The sequence below is a fragment of the Ciconia boyciana genome, chromosome 3, assembly GCF_034638445.1.
Source record: "Ciconia boyciana chromosome 3, ASM3463844v1, whole genome shotgun sequence".
Lineage (NCBI taxonomy): Eukaryota > Metazoa > Chordata > Aves > Ciconiiformes > Ciconiidae > Ciconia > Ciconia boyciana.
In genome coordinates, this window is record NC_132936.1 from 73160137 (window position 1) to 73185787 (window position 25651).

The 25651-nt window shown below is 43.4% G+C and overlaps 2 protein-coding genes and 2 long non-coding RNA genes across 7 annotated transcripts in view; 2 read left to right on the forward strand and 2 right to left on the reverse strand.

Moving 5' to 3' along the window:
- PCMT1 (protein-L-isoaspartate (D-aspartate) O-methyltransferase) overlaps window positions 1-8563 on the reverse strand; it is a 33325-nt gene extending 24762 nt beyond the window's left edge. Inside the window, exon 1 of one of the 3 annotated variants that reach the window (XM_072856127.1) lies at window positions 8144-8563. In XM_072856127.1, the coding sequence (XP_072712228.1) occupies window positions 8144-8396 (253 nt within the window). In that variant the 5' untranslated portion in view covers window positions 8397-8563. The remainder of the gene's footprint in view (window positions 1-8143) is intronic. The other 2 variants (XM_072856128.1, XM_072856129.1) reach the window with 2 other exon arrangements.
- LOC140649236 (uncharacterized) lies at window positions 7959-13888 on the forward strand. Of its 2 annotated transcripts, none has more exons than XR_012041538.1 (3): window positions 7959-8222; window positions 9854-10013; window positions 12095-13888. It is a non-coding gene; the product is annotated as an uncharacterized lncRNA (long non-coding RNA). The 2 variants fall into 2 exon arrangements; XR_012041537.1 differs by lacking the exon at window positions 12095-13888 and adding an exon at window positions 10186-10305.
- Window positions 13889-14671: 783 nt separating this feature from the next.
- On the forward strand, window positions 14672-24857 carry NUP43 (nucleoporin 43). Its single transcript, XM_072856126.1, has 8 exons — window positions 14672-15011; window positions 15421-15543; window positions 16017-16094; window positions 17017-17194; window positions 20196-20331; window positions 21267-21418; window positions 22335-22457; window positions 23756-24857. The coding sequence occupies exons 1-8, from the start codon at window positions 14736-14738 to the stop codon at window positions 23968-23970; spliced, it is 1281 nt and encodes a 426-aa protein (XP_072712227.1). The 5' UTR covers window positions 14672-14735; the 3' UTR covers window positions 23971-24857.
- Window positions 16418-25614, reverse strand: LOC140649235 (uncharacterized). Its single transcript, XR_012041536.1, has 4 exons — window positions 25121-25614; window positions 21087-21187; window positions 16986-17128; window positions 16418-16535 (listed from the first exon to the last, which is right to left on the reverse strand). It is a non-coding gene; the product is annotated as an uncharacterized lncRNA (long non-coding RNA).
- Between the last annotated feature and the right edge of the window lie 37 nt (window positions 25615-25651).

A 25651-nucleotide genomic window follows, 5' to 3' on the forward strand; every position in this document is an offset into this window, starting at 1 on the left:
AGATGACTTTTCAGCAAAACAGTGATAGTTTTAAAATCATACAGAGGTCTTAAAGCATGACCCAAAGCCCATGCAGCTCTATATTACAAAAGATGAAATCTAGTAGATTAAAATTACTCAAGTGACAAGTAACAGTTTCCAGATGTCTCCATCTGACCCACGCAAACCAGCTAGCAACCTTAAAGAGGAAAGTGGGCTGGAAGAGAACCCTGTCTTGATTTTCAAGCAATGTGAAGTTAGTTGGTTTTAAGCAGCTGATCAACTGATGTTTTTAAGGTCAGGGTCTTTTTGTGTGGGGAGAGGAAGGAAAGCAATTCAGTTAACAGAATTTTATTTAAGAAACAAGCATAGGAAGATTTCACTGTAAACCATGAACACAAAGAAAGCACTCTGAACAAGAAGTGATGGATCAGCATCCCGAGATCCAATAAAGGACACTGACCCCAAAACATACAAAGCTCTTTGTGCTAAAGAAACTGAAAGTAGGTGTTTGCAAACAAGTGTTTTTTAAACCGCTCATACATACAAGCCTCTTGTGCTTTGCTGGCAATTTAAGAGTATCTGCCTCAAACATTCAGCTGCACGTCTGTTATCACTATGATTTGGATTCACAGTAATACATTATTCAAACAGAATGTTGCACAGAGTTGCATTGAGAGTCTGTTGTTCACAGACACAATGACAGAAAGACTGAGGAAAGTAAGGGTCCATCAGAACTCACCTTAGAGTCCAGAAATTAAATGCAAAGATCAAATCCCATGAAAATACCAGACAGGCAGAAATTAAAAATAAAATTAAAAATTTTTTAAAAATTAAATTAGCATCTAAATGCTACTCAAAATATGCAGATATAAAACCACATGGGAACCAAAAGCTAGATTCAACACAAACTAGTATACAGCCTCAAGATTCAGTTAAATATAAACTTACCCTCCAAAATTTCACTTCTGCTTTATTGGAGTACTCCTTCCCTATTTAATGACAATCACCTTCAAAAACAACCCATCCATTTTGGTATAATGGATAAGAGCTCTCTATTTGTTTTCACAGATCTGAAAGTCTGTAGATTACTAATTCAAACATATTTAACCACAGCTGTATTGCTCCCTCATACTGTAGGCCAATGTTGCAAAATTGGTATAAACCATTTTCCTCTCTGGGGGTGGAGAAAGGCATGCTAGTTTTTTGCTCATAGTCCCACAGTGCATATCTTTATCACAAAAGTCATCCATAATGTACGTACTTTTATTGAAATGGTTTTGCTGATTTCATCTAAATCTGTATCAGCAGCTGAGTGAAGAAACTTTTGGGAGTACATGATAGACGAAAGTGACTTTAAGGTTGGGTTCAGCCTGCAAGAACACAGAACTGCACCTTCCAATAAACTTTAACGCCTGTGTGCAAATGAGGGGAGACTTCACCTCTCAGGACACCTTGATCCCTCCACATTTGAGAGGGCTGAACTTCACTTACAAATCACATGGAACATCAAAACTGAAAAGTTCAATACAAAGCGGCAACAACCATCAGTAATAACTAAAAACGGTTGCAGAGGTTAAGATAAACTTAGCTGGATAGGACAGACAGATCATCAACTCTCCTCTCAGTACGGCTTGCAGCAAGACTACTTCAATAGCTTTAGCAGATCTTTAAAGGCAGATGGTACACATCTTGCACCTTACCGAGCAGATTCCATGCAACCACTTTGCTGCTTTGTTTTCAGAAAAGCCAATGCTATCAAAACCAGCAGGTAGACCACACGAACACTCTGTTATTATGAAGGTGGTTTCATTAAAACAGGCACTAGCACTATGCAAAAGCTGAGGAAGATGAAAAAGATCAGTAAAACATGACCCCGACACTTAGGACAAAATGACACAAAGCTGTCATACTAGCAGAAATAAGGAAGAATTTCTGAAGTTATATTTGTCTGACCATCTCTTTTAGATTTCAACAGTGTGAGCATTTAAAACTATTTTGTGCTCAAGTCCAATGTTGCAGTATTCAGGTTCTGAAGTCTTAAAACATAACTCACAAGTCAACCAGTCCAGGAGTGACATCATTCCAAAAATTTACTGGTCTCAAGCTCTGAAAGAGTTTACTCCACTTTTGCCAAAATTTGGTAATTTAAATCAAAATTAAAACCATAAATAAAATGAACATCTTGTAACAGTCTTAAGAAAAATTTTTACTTAAAAAATGTTATCATAACACTAATGAACATGACTTTGAGGTATTATATTCACAGAAACAATCACTCAAAAGAACACAAACATTATGCATTTCTTTCCAAGCTTACTAACAGCTCTCAGTACTATGTCAGGATGAAAGAAACCGTAGCATTAGAAGAAAAGCTTGGAGTTATATTGAAACCAAACATAGGAGATTCCCTCTTTTTAACATGCCCACAAGCAACGGTAATCACCCGCAAGGGACAGGTTTGCAAAATTATTTCCATTTTACTATGGATTATTAGGCAGCTTCAGACTACCAGAAAAAATAGTATTATGCCATTAAACCCAACCAGGGACCAAAAAAAAAAAATCCTCAATCAAGCAAAAGAACTAAACATTTTTAAATTAAAATGGCTGATTATAAAGCATTGCAAATAAATAAGTGTTGTGTTATAAATAAGCAGCCAAAAACATGCTCTCTTTTTTCCCTGGAAGACTGAGGACATGGACTTTGTTGCACTGAATTTTGGGGTTGTTGTGGGAAAGAATGGGTATGTTTTTAATGTTACATCAACACCTTGTCTAACATTAAGGGAAAAAAAAATGCCAACAACAAAGAACGGTTGTTCTTTGAGTTAAGAACACAATTCTAATTTACACACAGGTAAAATGTGATTAATGTTTTTAAAGCTAGTTTTCCTTTCTGTTAACATTCTTATTTTCTGGGATGTTAAGTTGTCTTGATTTACATGAAGGCCTCCCTCTCAGAAGGTCAAGGGTGTAGAAATTCCTTCAAAACATTTCACTGACATGGGCAAATCACTAACAAATACTTAAATCACTAACAAAAAAAGTCTTATGGCAATTTTTAGGCAATTATTCAAATTACTTGCTACCAAAATAAAAAAATTTCAATGCTCCAAAAAATAGCATCACAGATTTCAGCTCTATGCCACCTGAGACATTAACTAAATTTAAGAAATTTTAGATATTCTTAAACTAGTGTATCAGTGGATGTGGGTTTTTTAAATTAAGATAAATAGTCCAATTTTCAACTGTTTCACTATCCGGCCATGAGTTACAATGCTTAGTCACTCAAGCCTCAATACAACATATATGTTGGAGGAAAGTGCGTTCACTGAATGCACTCAACAGGCAGCATAACAGTGTAACTGCTTGTACAGCGGAGGTATTAAATTTGGGTTAAGTGGTTTTTATTGGTCTAATTATCCATTGCTATTTCCCCTCTTCATGTTCATCCAAGTTACATTACTCTTCCTTGAGCAAAATTAGCCAGATGTAGAAGAGATTTGTTAACCAAGGAAAATGACATGGCAGGGGAAAAAACAAAACAAAAACAATGTTTAGTCCTTGCTGAACCTAGTTTAGGCTTAGTAATGCCATATTCAATACCTCCACATTCATGGCAGTTCCCAAAGAGATTTGTCCTCAGCAATCAGAAACCGGCAACAAAGGTGCAGATTCATTGTAGGTAAGCCTTCACTACGATGAAACTTGCCAAGATATCATTTTTAATTATTTAACATCTAAATAATAAAATACTCAGAGAAATAACTTTAGTACGTCTAAGAATAGAACCCGCAAAGCCTGACAATATTTGAATATATACTAATTTGAAACACCATTCACACTGAAAAATTATGAATCTCATCTCAAGTGAGGCACAAAATTATATGGAATTTGTGGTATCTCAAATTACAGTTGCTAACTTTTGTGATACAAGTTTATTAGATGAGGAAGAGAAGAGAGTGAAGCAGGAAACAAGCCCACAGATGGTTAACAACATTATGCAGCATTTAGCTACAGTCAAGTTACTTCAGCTTCACCTGGAAATGTGGATTCAAAAGCATGTATGTGTGTTTGTAACACCCTTGGCACAACATGATCAGAAAAATAAGCAAAGAAAGATTGTCATATGGCAGCATACGGTATTGATTGGAGGAGAGAAAGAGAGGTGTGATAAGAAAACTTAATTAACTTTGATGGGCTGTGAATTGGACAGAGACCAATTTTTGAGTTCTGCAGGTGGGAAAGAAAAGCTGATTTCTAATATGTTGGCATGCAAACTAACAGGACTTGGCAAGAACCCAAGTATGAAAGACAGAAGATCAAAATGACCTGAGTGAGGGAACAGTGGATAACTGAAGATAAAGGGGGGGGGGGGGGGGATACAGATTTAGAATCCAAAAATCTTCAACCAAGCAAGATAACAGTAAATAAGTCACCAATTACCCAGTCTTTTCCTGCTTCCTCAGCATCCCTATACAGTAAGTTATAACAAAAAGAAACTCTAGTCACCGTTATGTATTTAAACACAGTCAATTACTTCTACATTTAGCATGATTTCTAACCCTACAGTAACCTGCATTTAGATAGTTTCTTAGAAGTGTCGTCTGATAAAAGTTCTTAATTTAAATATTTTTAGGGGGAAAGTTTGCTCAAGTTTGAAGGTTCAACTATTTTCGGTTAGGAAGAAGCAAAGATTGAAATAATTACTCTGTGAAGGTGAAAAATATTTTTTTAAAATATGCTGGAAGAATCTTCTTTCTAATGCTGGAAGAATCAAACATTTGGAGAAAAAAGCATTTTTTAAAATGAGTAGTTTTGAGATCACTGGAAAAGAAGGCAGCTGAACATCTCATGGAAACAGCACGCTCAAGGACAGCATTTTTGTTGTGAAGAAGAAAGTGCATTTTAAATGAGTTTATTTTGTACGTCACAAATTGTGCACCTATGATGCCTCAAATTAACGGTGCAAGAACATGTTTACAATGCAACAAGCAGATAAAAATCAAAACAACAAAACAAAGTCATGCAACATTCTTCAGCCACTTGTCTCTAAGCATGCACTGAAAAATAGGCAGTTCCAGGGCCCTCTTCATTAGTTTGCCCCTTTTAGGACATGAAAGCAAAGATAAGACTTGTAAAGAATACTTGCCTAAATCTGCATGCAAATACACAAAGGCACTTCCTACTGCTCTAACACAATGATCATTACCTTATAGAAAAGTTAATTCTATAGTTAAGGCAACAGCGAAATGAGCATGAGCATATGTTAATATGGTTTCATGAAATTAGAGCACTTTATTGCCACAAAATAGAAGCATTAGTAACTGTCAATAATAACTTATAATAAAGAATAATCTTTATAGCTGTTTTAAAGGAAAAGAATATGCAGCCTACAGGAGATTTCCATCAACATTTTTATTTGGAAGCAAAATCAGTTTAAGAAGCTCCTGTTCTCCCCAGCCACTTATACCCTTAACAAAGTTCACTGCTTCTCCAACCACAATAGTACAACACCTTACAGATGCTGAGAATTTTAAACCTCGGTGTTTCGCAAGGGGAGTAATGAGAAAGTGACCCGGTCTTACAACACAGCTTCCCTTACAAGCAGTTCTATAAGCACAGTGAAGAGAAGACCTGTGGCGTAAGGGCAGGAGCAAGAACCTCTCAACCTGGCTTCGCTGCAGAAGAAAACATACTGTGTCACTAAAACCTGCATTATTTCCTTTAAGTTATGCAAATTACACCCTAAATTACACACTCATTTACTAAGTTACACAAGATAAACACTCAGACAATATCAAATTAACCTCACCTGCCTTGCATTCTTACTTCTAGCATAAAAATGCTAGAAATGCCATGCTACTTAGCTGTTTTTAGAGAAAAAAAGTTAAATATGTTGAGGGATCTACTACTCAAACGGAATTCTCTAGAACATTTTTAGTCTTTCTGTCACCAATGATTTTTAAGTTTGTTAAAAACGTATCTGGGAGAATTATATATCATATAAAATGGTACTTTCTTCTAAACATGTTCCCAACTTTAGCAAGAAGGCATCATATTACTTGGAGAACTCTTATTTGAAAGTTATGGTCTTAATCCTCCAACTGCTCTGCACTGATAAAGCCCTACGCCATCACTGGAGTCCCACTGAGGTCAACAACACAATCTTGCTGCGAGATCAAAAGCCTCTGTGCCTCCACAACATTTTATTTCCAATCCACTATTTAACACCCTCAAAATATTTTGGCATACATATGCAAAACAGGGGGGGGGGGGGGGAATTACAGACTGTAATTTTCCAGGTAATTACCATCACTGTATATTTTGAGATTACAATATTAAACACTTCTGGTTTACTTTCCTCTTCCTATACTACTGTTGTCGTGTACTAACTATAATGGGTTTTAGCTCTTTCATTATTATTTGCAAAGCCCTAAACAGTTTCCATGTGTTGAAAAATACCGTCATTGTTTTCTTCAACAGAAAAATCAGTTTTGCCTTCAGGTTCTCAGAGACAAGACAATTCTGGCAATAATCACTTTTTGGATGTATTTTGGAGCTTGACATTGATTTTTACATCAGAAAGTTTTCCCCTGCTGTGTAAGGAAACAGAATTTCACTAAAACTATATTTCTAGCTCTTACAGTTGCAAACAAAACAAAACAAAACAAAATGCACTGCAACTCTTGTAACTAGAGAAGTTATATATTTGTTAAACAGGCAGTTTTTACATTGAAACTGAAAGTCGCTTCAGCATATATTGCTCTACTGGATGGAAGAGTTCTCAAAAGAGCAGCAAAAGAAAATACTGGAAAAGACCACAGGATCAGAGGATCTAATGTAAGCAGACTGGAGAAAACAACAAGGATGATTCTCCTATGTCTCCAAATTAACGAGGAGGCCAAACAGGTGAAACCGTCTGTGGTCTTGCAGCATCACTAAAACAGGGAAACAACTGTCATAATACAGGCTCCAAATCTACAACCTTTCACGTCTCGGACACGGACTCGAGGAGAGGAAGGGAAAGACCAGGAGTAAAGAAGAGACGCTACACGTGTATCTAATACAGATTAATCCGAGGCTAGTATGAAAAATGGAAGCTCTGAATAGGGAAGGTGTTATCGCCTTGTCCTCTCAGCCTGGATCACATGTAAGTGACCCTGCAGACCTGTCCTGAAGTACATCAGCGCACCCGCCCAGCACCTTCCACACGCAGCACGGGGACAGCACAAACCTTCGGTAAGGACAAGGAACGCCAAGTCCCGGGCAGTCACCGGAAAGCTCGGCGACAACACGAGCCTGTAACCTCGGCAGCTCCTCTCCTCTCCCAGCGGTCCCAGCCCACCTCTTCGAAAGGAGCAACTCGGGACCGGGGCCAAAAGCGGACCTCACGAGGGGACTGCTGCCACACGCCCCTCTCCCCCAACAAAAACCACCTCGGCCTCTTCGGCGCGTTTCCCAAACCCGGGCGGCTCCCGCTGCGTTTAGCCGGGGCCTGAAAGGCCGAAGGAGGGTCGCCGCGCGCCCGCCGACGCCACCGTTCCCCCGCCCGCCCTGCGAGGGGCCCCGAGACGCCGCTCCCCACCGCCCGGCGGCGGGCGTGCGGACCCGGCAGAGGCGGCCAGAGCGAAGCCGGAGGGACGCCGAGCCCGGTGCGTGCGGAGGATCACGGGCCCTCCAGCGCTGCTGCCGCCGCCGCGGCCCCGCCTCAGCTCGCACAAGAGCGTTACGGGCAGGCGGGGACGAGGCGGCGGGAACGGCGCCGGGAAGGGGGAGAGGCGGCGGGCTGACAACAGCCACAGCCGCCGCAGAGCGCTTCCCCTTCGGGACCGCCATCGGCGCCGCCCCTCCCGCCGCATCTCCTCCCGCAACAACAGCCCGGGCCCGCCTTGCGCCAGCGGCCGCCGCCCTCCGCCCGGCTGCGGGACGGCGGCGGCGCTCGCCGCGCCCTCCCGGGAGGGACCCGGACGGACACCCAGACACACACCCCCCAGCTGGGCGCCGCCTTCGCCTCCTCCCCCCGCCGGCGCTGCTCCTTGACAGTTGGCGGCTGGGCGGGCGCCGCGGGAATGCGAAGTGCGTGCGGCCGAGCGGCCGGTAAGGGTCACCCCGCGGCTGAGGCGAGAGGGGCCCCGCCCGCGCCCCCGCCCCGGACTCACTGCGGAGGTTGTGGATGAGCTCGGAGTGGCTGGCGCCTCCCGACTTCCAGGCCATCGCTAGACACACTCTGCGGAGCAGGTACAGAGCCGCCTTCAGCGCCGCGACTGCGCACAGCAGCTTCCCCAGGAAGGACACAACCTCCAGCGCCGACACAGGCGCCGCCTCCTCGCCTCCTCCCCCCCCCGCCGCTGCGGCTGCCGCGCGCCCGCCGGGGGGAGGGGCCACGCGCCCACCGCCCCGCGCGCCCGACATTCTCCGGCCGCCGCCGCCACCACCGCCGGTCCGCCGGCCCGCGCTGGCCCCCGCGCATGCGCGCCCATCGCCCCCGGGGGCGCGCGTGGGGAGATCCCCGCGCGGGGCGGGGGAGGGGGGCTGCTCGGCAGCTGCCCGTCAGGGGCCCGTCCCCTCCCGCCCCGCCGGTTGGGGCTGCGGGCGGAGGGGAGCGCGGGCGGGCCGCCCCTCCGCTGCTCCAGCAGCCCGCGCGGCGGGGCCGGCCTTCGCCCCCCCGCGGTGGCAGCGCCACCGTGAGCACCCGGTAACACACGGGCGCGCTCACCGCCGCAGCGCGTCGTGGCCGCTCGCACGGCGCTGGGGGTGTGGAGAGGCCGCGGGACGTGCCCGGGCTGGCGGAGCACACGGATGGCCCACACCCCGGTGCCCGTAGCGCCCTCCGGGGCCCGAGCCCGCCCCTCCCCACAGCTGCGGCCGGCGGCGCCAGTGGCGCGGGCTCAGCCGCTGCTGCCGGCTCGCGGGTTTGGTTGCAGGGGACGCGGATCCCGCGCTGGCGGCGAGCGCGCAGCCCTGCCCTCGCCCCAGAAACCGCAGGGCTGCGGGCGCGGGTTTGCGAGCTTAGGAGCTCCGTTAATGAATGGGCTAGCGAAACGGCGCGTCGGTACTCCCCCCGCCCCCGGCTTTGGCCGCTCTCGTGAAACGAGCCGGCACACGCCGCGTCCGAAAAAGGGGGGCGGTGGCCCCGGCCCGCCGGCCACGGCGGCCCCGCCAGCCCCCCGCAGCGGCCCAGCACGGGCCCCGCCGCCCTTGCGACAGAGCCAATTATCGCCGTTCCGCAGCGCCGCGTTTTGCATGGGGCGCGCCTATTGGCCGCGGCAGCCCGCGCGGGCCAGGCCTACGTGTTGGAGGCTGCCATTGGTCAGCTGGCGCGGGCGAGCCGGCGGGCCTGCCGGCGGGAGCTGCCCCCGAGGCGGCGGTGGCTGCAGGGGGGGCGAAACGGAGGTAGGCTGCCAGGGAAGGAAGATGGGACTGAACACCTGGGAAACCACGCAAAAAATGGGGAGGGACGGAAGGTTACGAGAGTTGGCACCTGCCAGTGTGGCTCAACGCTGCCAGAGCACCAACGGTCTGTCAACCAGTGCGATGCTGTTGCAGGACAAAGTTACGAATTAAAATTCCTGTTAAAAGGTGTCTAGGTCATGAAATCAGTAACTCCGAATTTAATAAACGCCAAACTGATACTTCCGATGTGGCCTTCACTCTGGCCCAGCGTAGGCACACGATGAAGTAGCAATCTTAAGGGAAAAGTAGCACCTCCGGTTCCTCCCCACAGCCTGTAGCATAATGCAGAAAACCATAGAATTAGTTTCCTACAGTCATGTGGTATTCCTGGGTACTCCTAAACTCCTTAACGATTAATTTTGCCACCAATATTCGTTTGCCACCTGTTATTTGTACGTGTTCCTATTGTTTTTAAGGGAAAGCGAATTCCATTATTGCAGACAATTTCGGGGAACCTACTGTCAGTGCTGTGACTTTTGCATTTGTGCCCCCTTCTGGTCCCTGTGAACGAGCTGCCACATGCCCGGGACTGCAATTTTGCAGTGCTTCCTCTCTTAACCAGGCGCAACAGTGCAGGTATGTCATCTACTTGGTACCAGATGGTTTTCAGTTCTTTTCTTTTGAAACATGAAGATAGTGATACATAACTATGAATAGATAGGCCCTATCAATAGTACGTTGTATAAATGTTAGTGAAAACAAGGTATCATCCAGCAAATATAAATTCAATTATATTGTTTCTTAAAAGCATTCCTGATACAAGGACACACACAGCCTAACATACCACCATGGGAGACACAGATAACATCGTCTTCTGTGCGAGAACCCATCCTGGGAGGTATGAGCCTGTTCCAGTTCCACACAACACATATACTCCATCCCATCATTGCTGGTTCAGGTGAAGAAAATGAGGTGAAGGTGGGAATCTGCTTTTCTGGCTAGCAGTCAATCCAGGGCAAATCTGGCAGTTGCCCAATGCAGCAGGTCCCATCCATAGACTTCCCAGACCTTTCTCATCTGGTTCTTTTAATCCTGGAGACAGATCCACTGCTTCATTCTGTATTCTCCATCTAACTTCTCCTAAGCATGATCTGGCAACCGTTCTACAGTCCGTGAGAGATTCCCAGCTTGGCCCAGTATATAAAAGGTCTCCCTGTTATATCCAGTGGGCTGGGAGAGAAGGAAAGACGTCATGGAGTCAGAAGAATTCCCAAAGGGCAGCAAATACAGAGAACAGACAGACATTGTAAAAACACACACACAAAAATACTTCGTTGTTTTAAATGCAAAAGACATTTTCTGTTGTCAGATGCAAACAAACTGCATTGCTTTCACATAGAGAGGTTGTTGGCAAGAAACTAGCTGGCCCATGTTTAAAAGCATTCCGGGGATACTTAGCCCCTTGGGGGACCAGAAACACAAGAGAAACCATTTACATACAAACTGACGCTGCTCACCAGGACCAGCTTGAATTAGGGTTAAGCTTGTCACAGAGCACAGAGAAAGGGCTCACCTTTATCTCCTAGGAACTTGCAGTTTTGGACTGAATGTACTTATTGTCCATGTCTTGGCTACATTCTTGGCATGACTATTCAGAGAATGACAAGAACATAAGTGTGAGCCTTCCTAAGTGATATCTGGGGTGTCTTGGATGGATACCAGGCATGTGTGAAGGAAACAGCATTTGGCTCTGCAAGTTTCCAGGAGCTTTAAGACGAGCCAAGTTGCCTCAAAGGGCCCTGAGAAACTGCCATGCACCAAGAGCAGCAGGATGCACCCATTTGTGCAGTAAACAAACATGAGCGTCCCTAGCTCTTTCTGCTCTATAACCCCAGGCCATGAATCCATTTTTTAAACTTATTAAGACCATATCCATTAAGATAAAACTAAAAGGAACATAGACATTCTACAGTAGAGCAAAAAACAAGCAGAAATTAAAAGTTTTCTCGCCATCAGCATTCACGTGGAACCTCTCCATCTGCTCTGGCACTCAGCATTCCTGTATCCTCTTCCCCCTCACTTGTCCAGACCAGCATGAGCACCTTGGTCCCTGGATGCCCACTGTCAGTTGCAGGCACCTCCATCTTCCACAGGTACAGCCATCTCCCTAGACTCTCCAGAGAGCTGGTGCATGGGCAGCCCTATTAGGGAAGAGGCACGGGAATGCCAGCAGCCAGAGTGGGCCATCACTTGATTGTTCTGACATGGAGATCCCGCTAATTTTAAGCACGTCAGACCTCTCTCCTTTTCCACACATGTACCCACATCTCAATCCCTTAGCAGTACTTACATACATTTATATATAAAACCCTCCATGCTACTATTTCTGTTTCATCCCTTCCCTCCCACCTCATGAACCCATTAGATTTTTTAAATTATTTGAATTTAAAAAGCATATGAAAAGTTGATCATCACTGTCTGATCCCATCTGGTTCTGCATATACATACCACAAGCAGAAATTGCCTTGCGAAATGTTCCTGCTGAACATTTCCGCAGTTATGTCCCAAACCCCACGCTAATTGCCTTCTACACCTACAGTCACTCCTCTCCCTGCCTCCATTCTGTTTTTAACTTAATCACTCTCCTTCATCTCATTTCTTTTCCTGTAATCTCAAGCCAGTTTGGTGTGTACTTTCGTTTTGTATTTCCATTTCAGAAGTTCGCAGTATTTTGAACTCGGCATCCCTCTTTTCCCATTCAAAGAGGAGGTAAGAGGGACCCAGGCACATCAGTGACTCTCCGTGTTAGGGAGCAGCAGGACTGAGACCCCTCCATGAGAGAAGGTGAGCCTGGAGCCAAGGATGACAATGCCACACAGCAGGATGCCATCCCATGGTGTCCGAGCAAGGCAAGCAGAGCAGGGCTGGGGACAGTAATGGTTTTGCCTTCAAGCAAAAGCAAAGTGACAAGTCAGGCCCCAAGTGAAGCCAGTCACTCAGTCAGGGACATGGCTGGGCACAGGCTCTCCTACACACAGCTCAGGCCAGGAGCGGGTGCCCCAGCCCAGGTGGGAGTCCCAGGTGAGGGCAAGTAAGGCTTATGAATGCACCCAGGGCCCTGGCACTCTGCTCTTAAATCTGCTCTGCAGTACCCTGCATAGCAACTGTGCTTGTTCAAGAGATGGAACTGGGCACAACTCCAGGAGTTATGACCAGCAATAAATACAGTGTCTCCAAATAACTTCCTTAAAATATTGTTGAATGATAATTGGAGGAAAGCAGATTATAAGCAAATAGGGCTCAGAATTAGCTTTATCCTGTCCTAGTACATCCACTGATCTAGTAAGTGCCTTCATTCTGGGGCCCCCTAACCTCTGGCAGAGAGGCATGCTTTCAGTTTTCTTCCCTTTCACTCACACTCCTAGCTTTAGCCACATTTAAGGATAATACATAGATGCTCCTTGTTGTCTCAGCTCATGTGTTTGGACCCAATGCCCAGAGTCAGCTTCGTATAGACTTAATGTCCTTTTTGACAACCTCAGAAATACTTGATGAGGCATATTTTCTCCCGGTGTTTGTTTCCTCCTTTTATTTGTTTATTTAAATCTGCTATTACACTGAAACAACATACTAACACAGTACACATCTTTCATAGTGATCAAACAGAGAATATATTTAAAGGTTTACAGAGCAGCCCTAAATCCATCACAGCTCTCACCTCCATCACATAACATGCTGCCAACATTTTCTTAAAAAAAGTGTAAGACAGGGAAGAAAAACTGTGATTCTTCTTTCCCTCTTAATGAAAATAAGCCTCTATGTCCAACCTACTCCCCTTAATACTTCCCAAATGCTTTTGAACACGCAATCCTGAGCAAAGGAAGAAACCGCCCAAGAGCACAAGAGAAAGAATACACACAGAAATCACAAAGTAACCAACAAAAATATTTGCCTAATAAAACATTTCAATAATCCCAAAGTGTTATCTCTTCCACTTTTAGCTGTCTGGTCTGTACCTGTATTCTGAGGCTGCTTATTGACCTTTCTCACAAGTGTTATGAGCATTAGCTGAAAATACCCTTGGAGTTGACCATGACTTGCAGGATTGCTGTTAGCAGCTTAATACAGGGCACCAGAAGTATTGGCTACTATACAATAACAATGCTACTGCGGCATGCAACACAGCTGTTTTAAGGCTTGCAGTATGGCAGACCACAACAGCATCCAGCTTTTTGAATATGTTCAGTGTTGGTTTCTTCTGTACATAATTATGAAAAAAAAAAAAAAGTTCCTCACAATTGAAGTTCAAATGATGCATAAAGCATATAAAATATCACTGATTTGTTATCACATCTGAAGGATTATAAAATGGCACAGCAGACTTGATGAGGAACTCAAGGATGCCATATAGAAAAAATCTGACAGATGGCTTTGGCAGGCAAACTGCAATAACACAGGTGAAAGTTTGACCAAGGCACTGCTGCTAATGCTGGTAAGTCCACCTGACAGAACCTCAGAGAGCTGGCAGTGGCAGCTTCAAAAAAAAATGCAGCAGAAAATCAGGTTGAAAAGTAGGAAGGTGCTTGCGAGAAAGTCCCTTGCCGTGCTGCAGTGACTGGACTGATAGTCCCATCCTCTGAAATGACAACGTAGCTATGTCAGCCGTTAGCTCATTTTACAACTAACCTCTGAACTTTTTATTGCACAGTTGTTTAGGTCTCAAGTGAAATATGATAAAGGAAGTCCATACATGCTCTTATTTGGTTTACTGTGCTATTTCGGACAAAAAAATTATTGTTGTACTTATGTAGAGGTAGGAACCTGACAGAAGGAGGAGAGTATCACTCGCAGATATTTAAAAGCAACTCTAGACCAGAGGTGATTAGTTGCTGTAAAAGTCATTGATTTTGAGACAGTAAAAGTTGGTGATCTTGCAAAGATGATACAAACACGTAACGTTGTGGGGGAAAGATGGCCCAGCTGAGCAGACAGGTAAGTACACTGGCAAATTCACTTCTTAATTTCATCCTCTCCTGGACCTGATTCTGCAAATAACACCTGAGCGATACGCGCCGGTTTAGCGGCTTGCTGTCAGTGTGGGCGAGGCCCGAGCTTGCAGCAGCAGGGCAGGGCAGGGCAGGGCACCCCCCGCTGCGGCCGCCCCCCCGGCCCCTGCCTTACCTCAGGAGGGGGGACGCAGCCCCCGCGCCCGCTTCTCTCGGCTGCCGGTTAGCCAACGGCCGGGGCTGATGGGGCGTGGCCCGCCCCGGTCTGTCCGTCTCGGTAAACGCCGGCAGCTGACGCCCTGCGGCTGCTACATACGGCGGGGCCGGGCAGGCCGCTGCCCCGCTCCCCGCCATGGCTAGCTCCGGCCGCAGCCCACCCGAGCGCGCTCACGCTCGTCGCCGCGCCCCAAGCCTGTCCCTCCGCGCTCGCCGTCGCGCCGCAGCCAATCAGCAGGCGCGCCACGGGGCAGGCGGCAGCGGCGGGAGCCGGCGCGCGGCGAGGGCGGCCATGGAGGACGTGTGCGCCAAGTTCGTGTCGCAGAAGATCAGCAAGACGCGCTGGCGGCCCCTGCCCGCCGCCGCGCTCCAGCCCCCCGACCTCTTCGCCACCGGCTCCTGGGACAACGAGGTAGCGGGCGGGCGGGCCCGGAGGCGCGGCGCGTCCTTCCCGCCGGGGCGTGGGACCGGCGGCGGCGCCCCCTGCCCCCTCGGCTCCCTAAGGCTCGCCGCTTCGCGTGGGAGAGCGGGGCCGGAGGTTGCCGTGAGCGCTGCCCGTCCCGGCAGTCCCGCCGTTCGCTTGACTCTGCCCTGCTTGCGTCCCTAAGGAAGCCGGGGGGCCGCCCGGCTGCTCGGCAGGGTTATCCCGCCGGGCGAGCGCTTCCCTCCTGCCTGCGGCGGCTTCCTCCGGAGCCGTGCGCGGCCTGCAGCCTATTGCTTTCCCTGGCTGTAGCGAGAAGGCCGTGACATCTCGGCGGGCTTATTGTTAGACGCTTTCAAAAGCATTTTCGAGTAAAACTGGTGGTGTCATTTCCGTACAGGATAACAGGATCTCCATTTGGTCTGTTGGAGATGTTGGAAATGTGGGCCTCAACGGTGAATATCAAGGGGAACCTCAGCTGCTGTGTGACATCAGGCACAACGGTGATGTTATGGACATGCAGGTAAAATAGCTGTGGGAATAGATCCGTATTTTTCAAGGGCTTGTCACTTAAGATAAATTAAGTGATAGTGAGCTGTCAAAATGCTGAGATTAACAAAAAAAATCTTATGAAGAAGAAGGGAAATTAGGAAATTTTACTTCACTGAAAGGGTTATCAAGCATTGGAACAGGCTGCCCAGGGAAGCGGTTGAGTCACCATCCCTGGAAGTATTTAAAAGATGTTTGGATGAGGTGCTTATGGACATGGTGTAGTGGTGGTCTTGGTAGTGTTAGGTTTACAGTTGGACTCTATGATCTTAAAGGTCTTTTTCAATCTATACGATTCTGTGAAGGGCAAAACCAACCAGTATCAATTTGTGGGTTTGGGTTTTTTTTTTTTTTACTATACCTACCAATAATTTAGGTTACTCTAAAATCAAAATTATTATCTTGGTACTGACATGAACTAATAGCATGCTTATTACCTCTCTTTAGTTTTTGGATCAAGAGAGAATCGTGGTTGCCTCATCAACAGGAACTGTAACTGTATTCCGTCATCATCAAAATAACCAGGTAAGTAACTTGCACTGGCTTTAAGCTGCTATCCTGTGTAACACAGGTCACTCTGAAATTAGCATAAGATTTCTCAAAACTACTAGAGCAAGAAACATCTGCATACCAAAATCAATTTTTTGAAGTCTGTTAGAAAAAGCTTTGGCTTTATACATACAACGAAAGAAAAAAGCATTTTGCACACGTACTGTATAAATTAGGTTCCAGACCCAGGTAGACTGGGGTATCCATTAGTATATATCTGTAACCAAATTGTCCATTCACTGAAAACATACTTTAAGAATTTAGATTGTTTTGAGGGAGTGGGTATTAATGGACTTGTACCTGCCTTATTAGAGTTTTTGCATTCTTGAACTAAATGACTCATGTTGAATTTCTTCTCACAAGTGTCATGTGAGGGAAGATATGTAAACTCCAGTCTTTTGCTTTGATTATAAATCACTGAAAATAAACGCATAATGACTTTTTTATATATTCACAATGACACAATAAAGACTAGTATCTGTTAATAGTTTGATGCGCTACCTAAAATAAACTAAATTCCTTGTAATCAAAATCTAAATCTGACCTCATATTTTGTAAAGGCCTCAGCTCTTTTCCCTTGGCCCGGGGAAAGATTGAAGGGATAAGTCTAGTGAAAGGCATTTCACAGTTCATAAATAGATTGTGTTCTTTCTGATTTCTAGCTCATGTGGAAAAGGTGGTTCAGAGAAGAAATAATCAATATTTCATTGAAGGGTTGTGTGCTCAAGACTTGAGGAAAAATTAGATCTCTGATTCTTATTTGTATAGGAGATTCTCATTCCTGTTGAGGTAGTATGGCTTTCCTGGACCTTGTTTCTGGTTTTGTGAGTATTCTGGAAGCTTTGGTCTATCAGGATCATTACTTACCAGCAGAATTTCATGTCTGGTTACTACGTAGACTTTATCTGTCAACCAGCGGTGGGAGAAGGCCCATTATCATGTGGATCAAGACACATCTTGTGGTGGGGCAGCATGTACCGGAGTAGTCTGCAACAATCCAGAAATTGTCACTGTTGGAGAAGATGGTAGAATAAATCTCTTCAGAGCTGACCAAAAGGATGCAGTAAGAACTATAGGTATGTCAAATAACTGTTCAAATTAGTTTAGTTTGGAGTGGTTTGTTTGGTTTTTAGCTTCTCAAACGATAACAAAAAAAGGAAGCCAGCTGAGAATGGAGTTAAATATTCCAAGTTGAATGTGTTTGCTCCAGATTATCCCTATATTCCTCCAGACTTCAGATACCTGAAGTGTATTTCAGATGTATTTCTATATTCATTCAGATATTTGCAAGTTCATGTTTTAACTGATGGAGAAGTTTCAAGCCTAACATTCTCTGTAGGCGTCTGTTTCATCTGGAATTGTTAAATGCTATACCAGTATACATGAAATACAGTTAGATTTCAAAGTATTGTGTCCCAAGTTCTTCATAACTGGAGGTCAGTGAAATGGTCATTTCAATTTGCTATTTGTACTAAGATTAACCCTCACTGTGTGAATATTTGAAAACATCTCTTTCTCTGTGTCTAAAGGAACACCAAGAACCAGAAACCACTGTTTGTACTCTGGTCTTCTGCCAGATATCATGGCTGACAGTGATCATTTCTCCCTTAGTGAAAAAGCTCCATATTTCCTAGAGTAATCGATCATGTGATAGAGTAAGATGTTTGTGAAAGGTGTCAAAACTTGGTTATTCTCAACTCTTCTATCATGCTAGTCTCATGGAATTAGAATACAAGTTTGTAGCATCTATTGGAAATGAAACTTAAAAGCAGAAATAATTTAAAGGATGGTAACACCATGGCATTATTAAACTGGGGCTTTCTCCTTGAAACTTGAAACACAGCACCTGTGTTTCTCCTCAAGCAAAATCTTGTCTCTAACGGATGAAGGAATTTACACTTGATAAGCCAATTAAGGAAGGAAGTGCTCTGGGATTTCTAGAGGGGGTACTTATGTGTGCATGGCTGTATATACACACACAAGATAAATCCTATTAATTGCATACAGTCTTTTAGTGAAGCTCCTTGAGAATTTCTGCAGGAGACCTTTCTGTGCTCTAAAATAAAAAAAAGGGTAGCAGGGCATGAGGCAGATTTTATTAGCACGTGCCCACAAAACACAGTAACTTCACCTTTGAGGTGCAAGAGCATTAACTAGTTTAAAAGGATTGTTTTAATTTTAAATTTTTACTTATATACAGATATAACACAGAGTGTTCTGGTACAAGTTTAATAGAGTAGAATGTTTTGCTGACTCACAGGAAGCAGATGTCCACAAAAAAAAAATCTGTATTTTTCTCTGGGCAACTGCTCAGATACTTACGTACAGATTTCATAATGTGCAGGATGCAAGTTCTTAGTTTTCTTAGTGTTCACTTGATAGTACTATGTAAAAATATTTGCTTTGTAGTGGTAGCATCAGCCAGTGTTACACTGCAGTAAGACTTTGCATTGAGATTTGCTGGCACATAAACAGTGAAGAAATCACACGTTAATTAATTGAGAAATGTCCTTCTGGAAATGGGAAGGGAAATGTTAAAATAGGAATGGTCCATAAATAAGTCAATCACACCTATGACCTGGTGAGTGAAGCTTAACTGGACTTATGTGGAAGGGAGTAGCATGAACTCATTGACTAGAGATTGTTTTACAGTAAAAGTTGGAGAGGGGGAGAGGACATCTTGGAAGATGCTTTCAAGTTCTTCAGCATGGAGTTCTATAAGTATCAGCAATCCTTTGTTCTGGTTCCCAGTTCAATGATATCTTGACATTTCCCAGGCGCTGAGCTGAACCCTCAACATGTTTTAATGTGCAGATAGAACTCTTGTACTTCATGAAATATTTGTAAAGGAGTACCTTGCTATTTTTTTAACTGTTTAATGGATTTAAGAGTATAATACAAAGTTAATAGTCAATCATGTTAGGAAAAAATCTCCAAAGTTAGAGATGATGTAAAAATCTTTTGGAGCCAGAAGACGTATCATTGCTAAATCACTTACTGTTATTCTGTCACAAAATTTTAAATCATTTAGAACTTCAGTGTTCAGTAATCTAACATCTCTTTATAAAGGTGTTTTGGTGTTTGTGTTTTTTTTTTTTTCTTTCCCTCGGCTTTCATTTAAATAGTAGGCAGAGAAGAAAACTCATTCAAATATCTGTAATCAGGCATCAGTGTAACTTGTCTGTCTCAATATCATAAAAGGTTTGCATCTTATGCAGGAAAAAATTCGCCTATATTTTCAGTATGGACTTACACAAAGAATTTTAAAACACTTGAGGTGAAAGTAGACTTAACAATGTTAGCCTATCATAATCAAGATGAAAAGTTTATATATAAAACCAGAATCAAAATATAAGAATATGGCATCTATGTTACTCTCTCCTAAAGCCTCAAAAGTTTAATCTCAATGCTGTGAAATGTTTGGCACTGTAAATTATTCTGACCAAAAGAAGCACTGGCGAAAAGGACCTGAAAAAAAGAGCTTTGCCATTTAGTTATTCAGATTAACAAGCAAAGCATAATTCTGGTTTGGCTTTAGGGACAGGGATGGATATCACATTGACAGTTCTTGGAAAAGGTCTAAAGAAAGTTGGTGAATTAAGTGCTTCTGTATACAACTGCTTAATGTTCTCAGAGTTACTGTTTCTTGTGTTCAAAAGAACAACTGCATTATGAAAAGCTTCATAGTTTGCCTCGTGTCAGTAGATGCAGAGCATGTAAAGAAAACTCTTTGGAAAACCGGGGACCTGGCTAAATTGATTCCTCTTCTTAGGAACTATAGAAAGAAATCTTATGGATCAACAAGTAGTTCTGCAAGCACCAAAGCTAATTAAATACAGCTTCTTACGGATTTGTCTCTGTAGTGTTTGATATAGGAAGCAAGGGCTCTTTTTTCACAGGGAACCCTTGCAAAACTTAAAATTTCACATGACACTAGTCTGTCTCTACCCCTGAAAATGCAGAGAAGTTGTAACCATGTTTAAGCAGTTCTGTTTTCTAAAAAGAGTTATTTTGTTGTAGTTAAATAGACAGTAGCATTCTGTAGGTTTATCTGAATGCTTTCCTCATCTCTTGCAGACAATGCAGACAGCAGTACGCTCCATGCAGTGACTTTCCTTCGCACAACTGAGATCTTGACAGTAAATTCAATTGGACAGTTAAAAATATGGGACTTCAGACAGCAAAGAAATGAACCATCTCAAATATTTTCTTTGTAAGACCTTCATTTTTTTTTACATATTTACTGACAAGCATGTGCTACTTTATATAATCTGATTTAAATCTTCCCTGATACCTTCTTGACAATGGGATGATAAATGATTGAATTTTTTTTAGAACATTTTTAACTGCTTTGGTATTTAAATAATCAAAAGCAGACTCTGCTTAATGGTTGAATTACTGTCGTGGCTGAGCATTGTATTTAGGTGGTCTGTTTTATGATTTAACTCTTGAAGGACTATTGCACCTGTACACTTGCTCTTTTTTAAGAAAAAAAAAAAAACCACACACCAAAAACAAAACAACCCTCAACCCAAAACTTTCTCTTTCCCTAATTAAATATACTTTACATCTGGTTTTCTCCGCAGGCCTAAGATAAAGTTTCTGGCATTTGAAATGCATTTGAATGATAATTTTGTGCCTTATACGGTATTGTGAGAAAACAAACTTAGCTAGATTCAAATCCTGTTGTTGTCTGTGGAATAATTCCCATTGCTGTTAATAGGCTGTGGTTGAGGTAACCTGGTCTTGTTAGTGCCCAGTCTCCCTTTGTAACTCTTAATGTTGAAACTGTAATTGCAACATGAATTTCAGAGTAACCTTATTATTATTGTAGGTATACTCAGAGTATTATCTGTATGCAAGGCTTTCTCCCTCCTGTAAAGCTGTCAGATACCGTGTAGATGCCTGTACACCACAGGGCACAGAAGCTGATGCTCATCCAATTGTAGCTTCATGTTATTGCCATACCTCTAATTTCCAGTAGGTGTCATGCGGCTTCAGCCTGCAATGACCAGCTGCTGCAGGAATTGAAGCTGCTGTCAATACCGTTACCTTGTTCGTCAACTCTCCTAGGGATTAAGGAGAAAATAGAAGCTGAATAAATAATTCATGTTTGTTTTGCTGGTTTTTTTTCCTTCTCCTTTGCAGGACAGGTGACAGAGTTCCACTGCACTGTGTGGACAGGCATCCCAATCAGCAGCATATTGTGGCCACAGGGGGCCAGGATGGGATGCTGAGTGTATGGGACATCAGGCAGGGTACTATGCCAGTGTCCCTGCTAAATGCTCATGAAGCAGAAAGTAAGTATCTGAAATGGAGGGGGGAGAAGAAGGTGGCATTTTAGAAAAGTTTCTAATTTCTGTAAAAAAATTAGGTGTTGTAGCTGTGACAGAAACCAATCACATAGTTGCTACTTAATGTATATTCATCCAGTTGGCTTCAGTTTGTTCCTTCTCTGTATATGAGACTGTTCTTATGTAAAAGCCAATTCTATCTAAACTAAAACTATAATTAGTAAGCAGTTCTTTAATGAGTCATTAGATGCATTTAGTCAGAATGGCTGTGTTTTTAGAAAGGTAGGTATATTAATAGTCATAGAAATTGATGCTGTGGTATGCAGGTATAGTAAAGCAAGAATGCAGTTACTAACAAACTTGAAAATGTGAGGAAGGAGGGGAAACTGAAGATAGTACAGATCCATTGGGTGCCTCCACAATGCTGAAACAGCTCACTTTCCTGGTAACTTTATATTAACAAGATAGCAATTCATTTTGTGCTGAAAATTTCTTGACTTGATGCAGCAATTATATTTAAGGAGTAAAAATATTTCTTGAGATGTTAAGTTTTACTGACTTAAATACCACAAGTGTGGAAAAGATATTTAGACACAAAATAATAATGTGTGTACTGGGAAGGAATGCACGCTGTGTGCAGATTTAAACTTAATAGTAGGGAAGATGGCATGGGAAAGTATTCAGAATGCCTGAATTCAGATAAGATTTTAATCTTTAACAATTTTCACAGTACTGAAAATGCAACAAAAAGAGTGTCTCTCTTCTTTTTCTTCCCCCCTGCTCCCCCCCGCCCAGCAGAGGATGGAAGGTCTTGGTGGGGGCCTGGGTTCTTGTCCATATCATACTAGCCAAAGTGCACTGAGCGAAGTACTTTATACTTGTTCTGAAGTGGTTTTGTTTGGTTTTGGTTTGATACTTGCAGTGTGGGAAGTTCACTTCCATCCATCCAACCCCGATCACTTATTTACATGTTCTGAAGATGGATCTCTTTGGCACTGGGATACTTCCACAGACATATCTGAAAAACCATCTTTTCTTCATCAAGGTAAGGATGTTTGAAGTCCTTCTGCACTGAATTTGTCAGTTGGCAACACAATTAAAATCAATGTTCTCACATGACCCAATTAAGAACCCAATCCCAATACAGAAAATTAAAAGCTGGTTTATTTTCTTAGAAAGAAAGCCCTGAAAGGCACTTCAGGAAAACTACTTATAAGGCTAACAGTTGTGTGAGTTTGTTGTGGTCTGGTTTTTTCATATTTTTTAATCTGCTGTACTCTGTCCAATGTGTGAAGGGCACATCTAGTATTTCAAATACGGATAGTGTTCACTTAAAAATCATCTGTATATAGAAAAGACATGAAGGCAGCCCAAATAACACATTACTATCTGAGTCTCTGAGGGAGATATACAAAATGTTATAATACCAAAATAATTGATATATTAATTGGATAGTGGATTATGAATTTACTACTCAATGTCATAATTGGAACTTTCAGTGAATGAAACTGGATCCCTTTGTATCGTGGCAGGATTTTCATTAAAGATATGATACTGACTTAATATAAACACTTATTTTCACATTCTAGTCACAAAGACTGCTTAATTGTTTGCCACTTCAGACTGTAAACAGTGGGGAAAACTTTCATATGTCATCTGCTGCCTTTGGCCTCAAAGTTGCCATTCAAAGCTCAGTTCTATATAGGGAAACAATAGGATAACTGATTCAGGTTGCACTCTGCATGTTTTCAGGTATATTAAATATAAACCCTTTAGCACCACTTTAGCCACTTGTTAATTTTATGCTGAATGATAGTTCTCAAACTGTGAGACTTCAGTTTGAATGTAAAATGTTATGTAGAAAAAATTCAAAGTCAAATCCAGGTATATCACTTGCTGCAGAGTAAGCAGGGAGAAGGGACAGCGGGGAATAAGTGTTATTAAAGCAAAGCTGATGCCCCAAATATAGCAAGACACTGTATAAACAGACTTTTGTTCTTAGGTCTGTCCTTGCTTTAGTCTCTGGCTGGAAAAACTTATAGATACTTACACTGTTTGTTCAGTGAGATGAGTTCATAGCTGTAGTGACCTATTTGTCTTAACTGAGGACAGAGCTGCTAGCAGGTTTCTGTAATCACTTCAAGTACTTGATTTTTTTTAAGCTACTTTTTTTCCTTCCTTTACCAAAGAGACAACAACATCTGTTAGCTAATCTGAAAACTGACTTAAATGTAAAATGGTATTCCCATTATGTCTGTCCCATATATACTATGTTTCTCCAAATTCAGATAATATATAAGCTACACTGGAACTTATTTCCCTTTTTCCCTCTCCTTCTTTCAGGAGGAAGAAGTACTACCTATTTTTCCCACAATACCATTAACCAGTCTGTAGTAAGTGCCTGGCTAAGCAATGATCCTACCAAAGACCGCATGGAAATCACCAACTTAATTCCAAATCAGACTTTGGCTGTGAATAGTTTAGATGTTTTAGGACCATGCCTAGTATATGGTACTGATGCAGAGGCTATTTACGTGAACAGACAACTTTTTGCATGAAACAACTCCAGTATCCTTTTGAAGTACTGATCACCTTGAACTACTGGGAAATGTCAGGTTCATTCTTAATGATACTTGTTAGTCTCTTATCAGTGTGTGGGGGAGAGGCCTACAGCTTGGTCCTGGTACTGCAGAAGAAATGTAAGGTACCCCAGATTCTGACAGCTGTCACTCGTTATTGATACTCCAGGATGGGTAACTGAGCAAGCCTACACGTAAGCTTGCTCTCATTTCTTCCCCAATGCCTGTTGGGTTTTGGTAAGCAGGAAGGTAGTCACTAAGGCAAGATACTTGCTGTAAACTGATGTCCATAATACACACATGCGTACAAAGTGAAGAAAAGGGAAACCCCCAAGTTTTTTTTCCCCAGTAAAGGTATTTTTCAAGTATTAGTTCTAAGGCCAGACTATGGGGTTCTTTGAAATTATTTTTATGTCACCCGAGAGAGATGAGGATTTTTAATCTGAGTTTTTTACCTATTTAGGGGACATAACTTTTAATGTTAGCTCATAAGAATTGGAAAGGAAAACTGTTAAAGCCATGAAATGTGAGAGGTTCTGTAAGAATCTTAGCATTTTAATAACATTATTTTGGATTATTTACAGCTTCATCATGGATGCTGCATGTTAAAACTTGATCTTGATAATGTGCCAGTAACTCTCACAACAGGAAAGTGTTTTTTATAGTTAAGAGGTCATAATGGGCAGATGTGTTGGCTGTGTTTTCAGGTGTGAGAATAAGACTTTCTAAATTTGAGACAGTCTTTGTCACAATCAAAATTTCACATCTGGTCTGTTGCAATCTTTGAAAAGTTCAATTTTATTATTAGTGTTGTACCTACCTTTTGTTGCAGAGGACCCTTTCTCTTTTTAATAAAAAGCTTTGCACAAGAATACTGGTCTGACTTACTAAATTAGTTTGAACAGATGTACTTGTAGTCATCTTTGTAGAAGGGTGAATAACTAAGTTATTTGGACTGATCCCGGGGATACAATCTGAAGGATGGAGGGAAACCTCAGGATTTGGACAGCAGCAGATTCATCTGTAAGATTTTTACATGGCATTTTCCATCAAAAGCACCTTAGAGCGTACTTTACTCCCATGTCGGCAGGAACAGCCTTCTTGATCTCTTGTGATAAGAATACCTTACCCGATCTGCATTTCTTGTGTGTCTGGCTGGAGACGTGTGGTGTGCTGGGGACAGGGCTGTCCTTTCTTCATAAAGGAGTGTATGGAGTTGCCAAGGGCCTTGTTAGAGCATCTTTAACTTTGCTTCCCAATATGTCTGAAATGCAACGCTGCCCGAAAAGAAAAACGGTCGGGATGCATCTCTGAGTGATAACTGATGGGTTTTCCTTCCCGGCGACTTACACACGTTGGTCCCTAACGAGTCCTTCGTTCAGGCACTAATTCGATCACGGCGGCTCGGCAGAACTTTTTTCCCCAGTAGAAAACTGGTATTTATTTATGGAGCTCGGTACCGCCGCGGAAGAAAAAAGCAGCGCCTGTAACCTGGCAGCGGCGGGGGGATCTGTTTTGCGTGGTTCCCCCGCTCCCCCAAGCGGGCTCGCCCAGGCCAGCAGCGCGCTGCCGTCCCCGCGGCCGGGGCAGGCTGCCGGAGCTCCCGCCCGGGCTGGGGGCGGGCGGCGGCCGCCGCGCCCCATCCGGGTCGGGGCTGCGG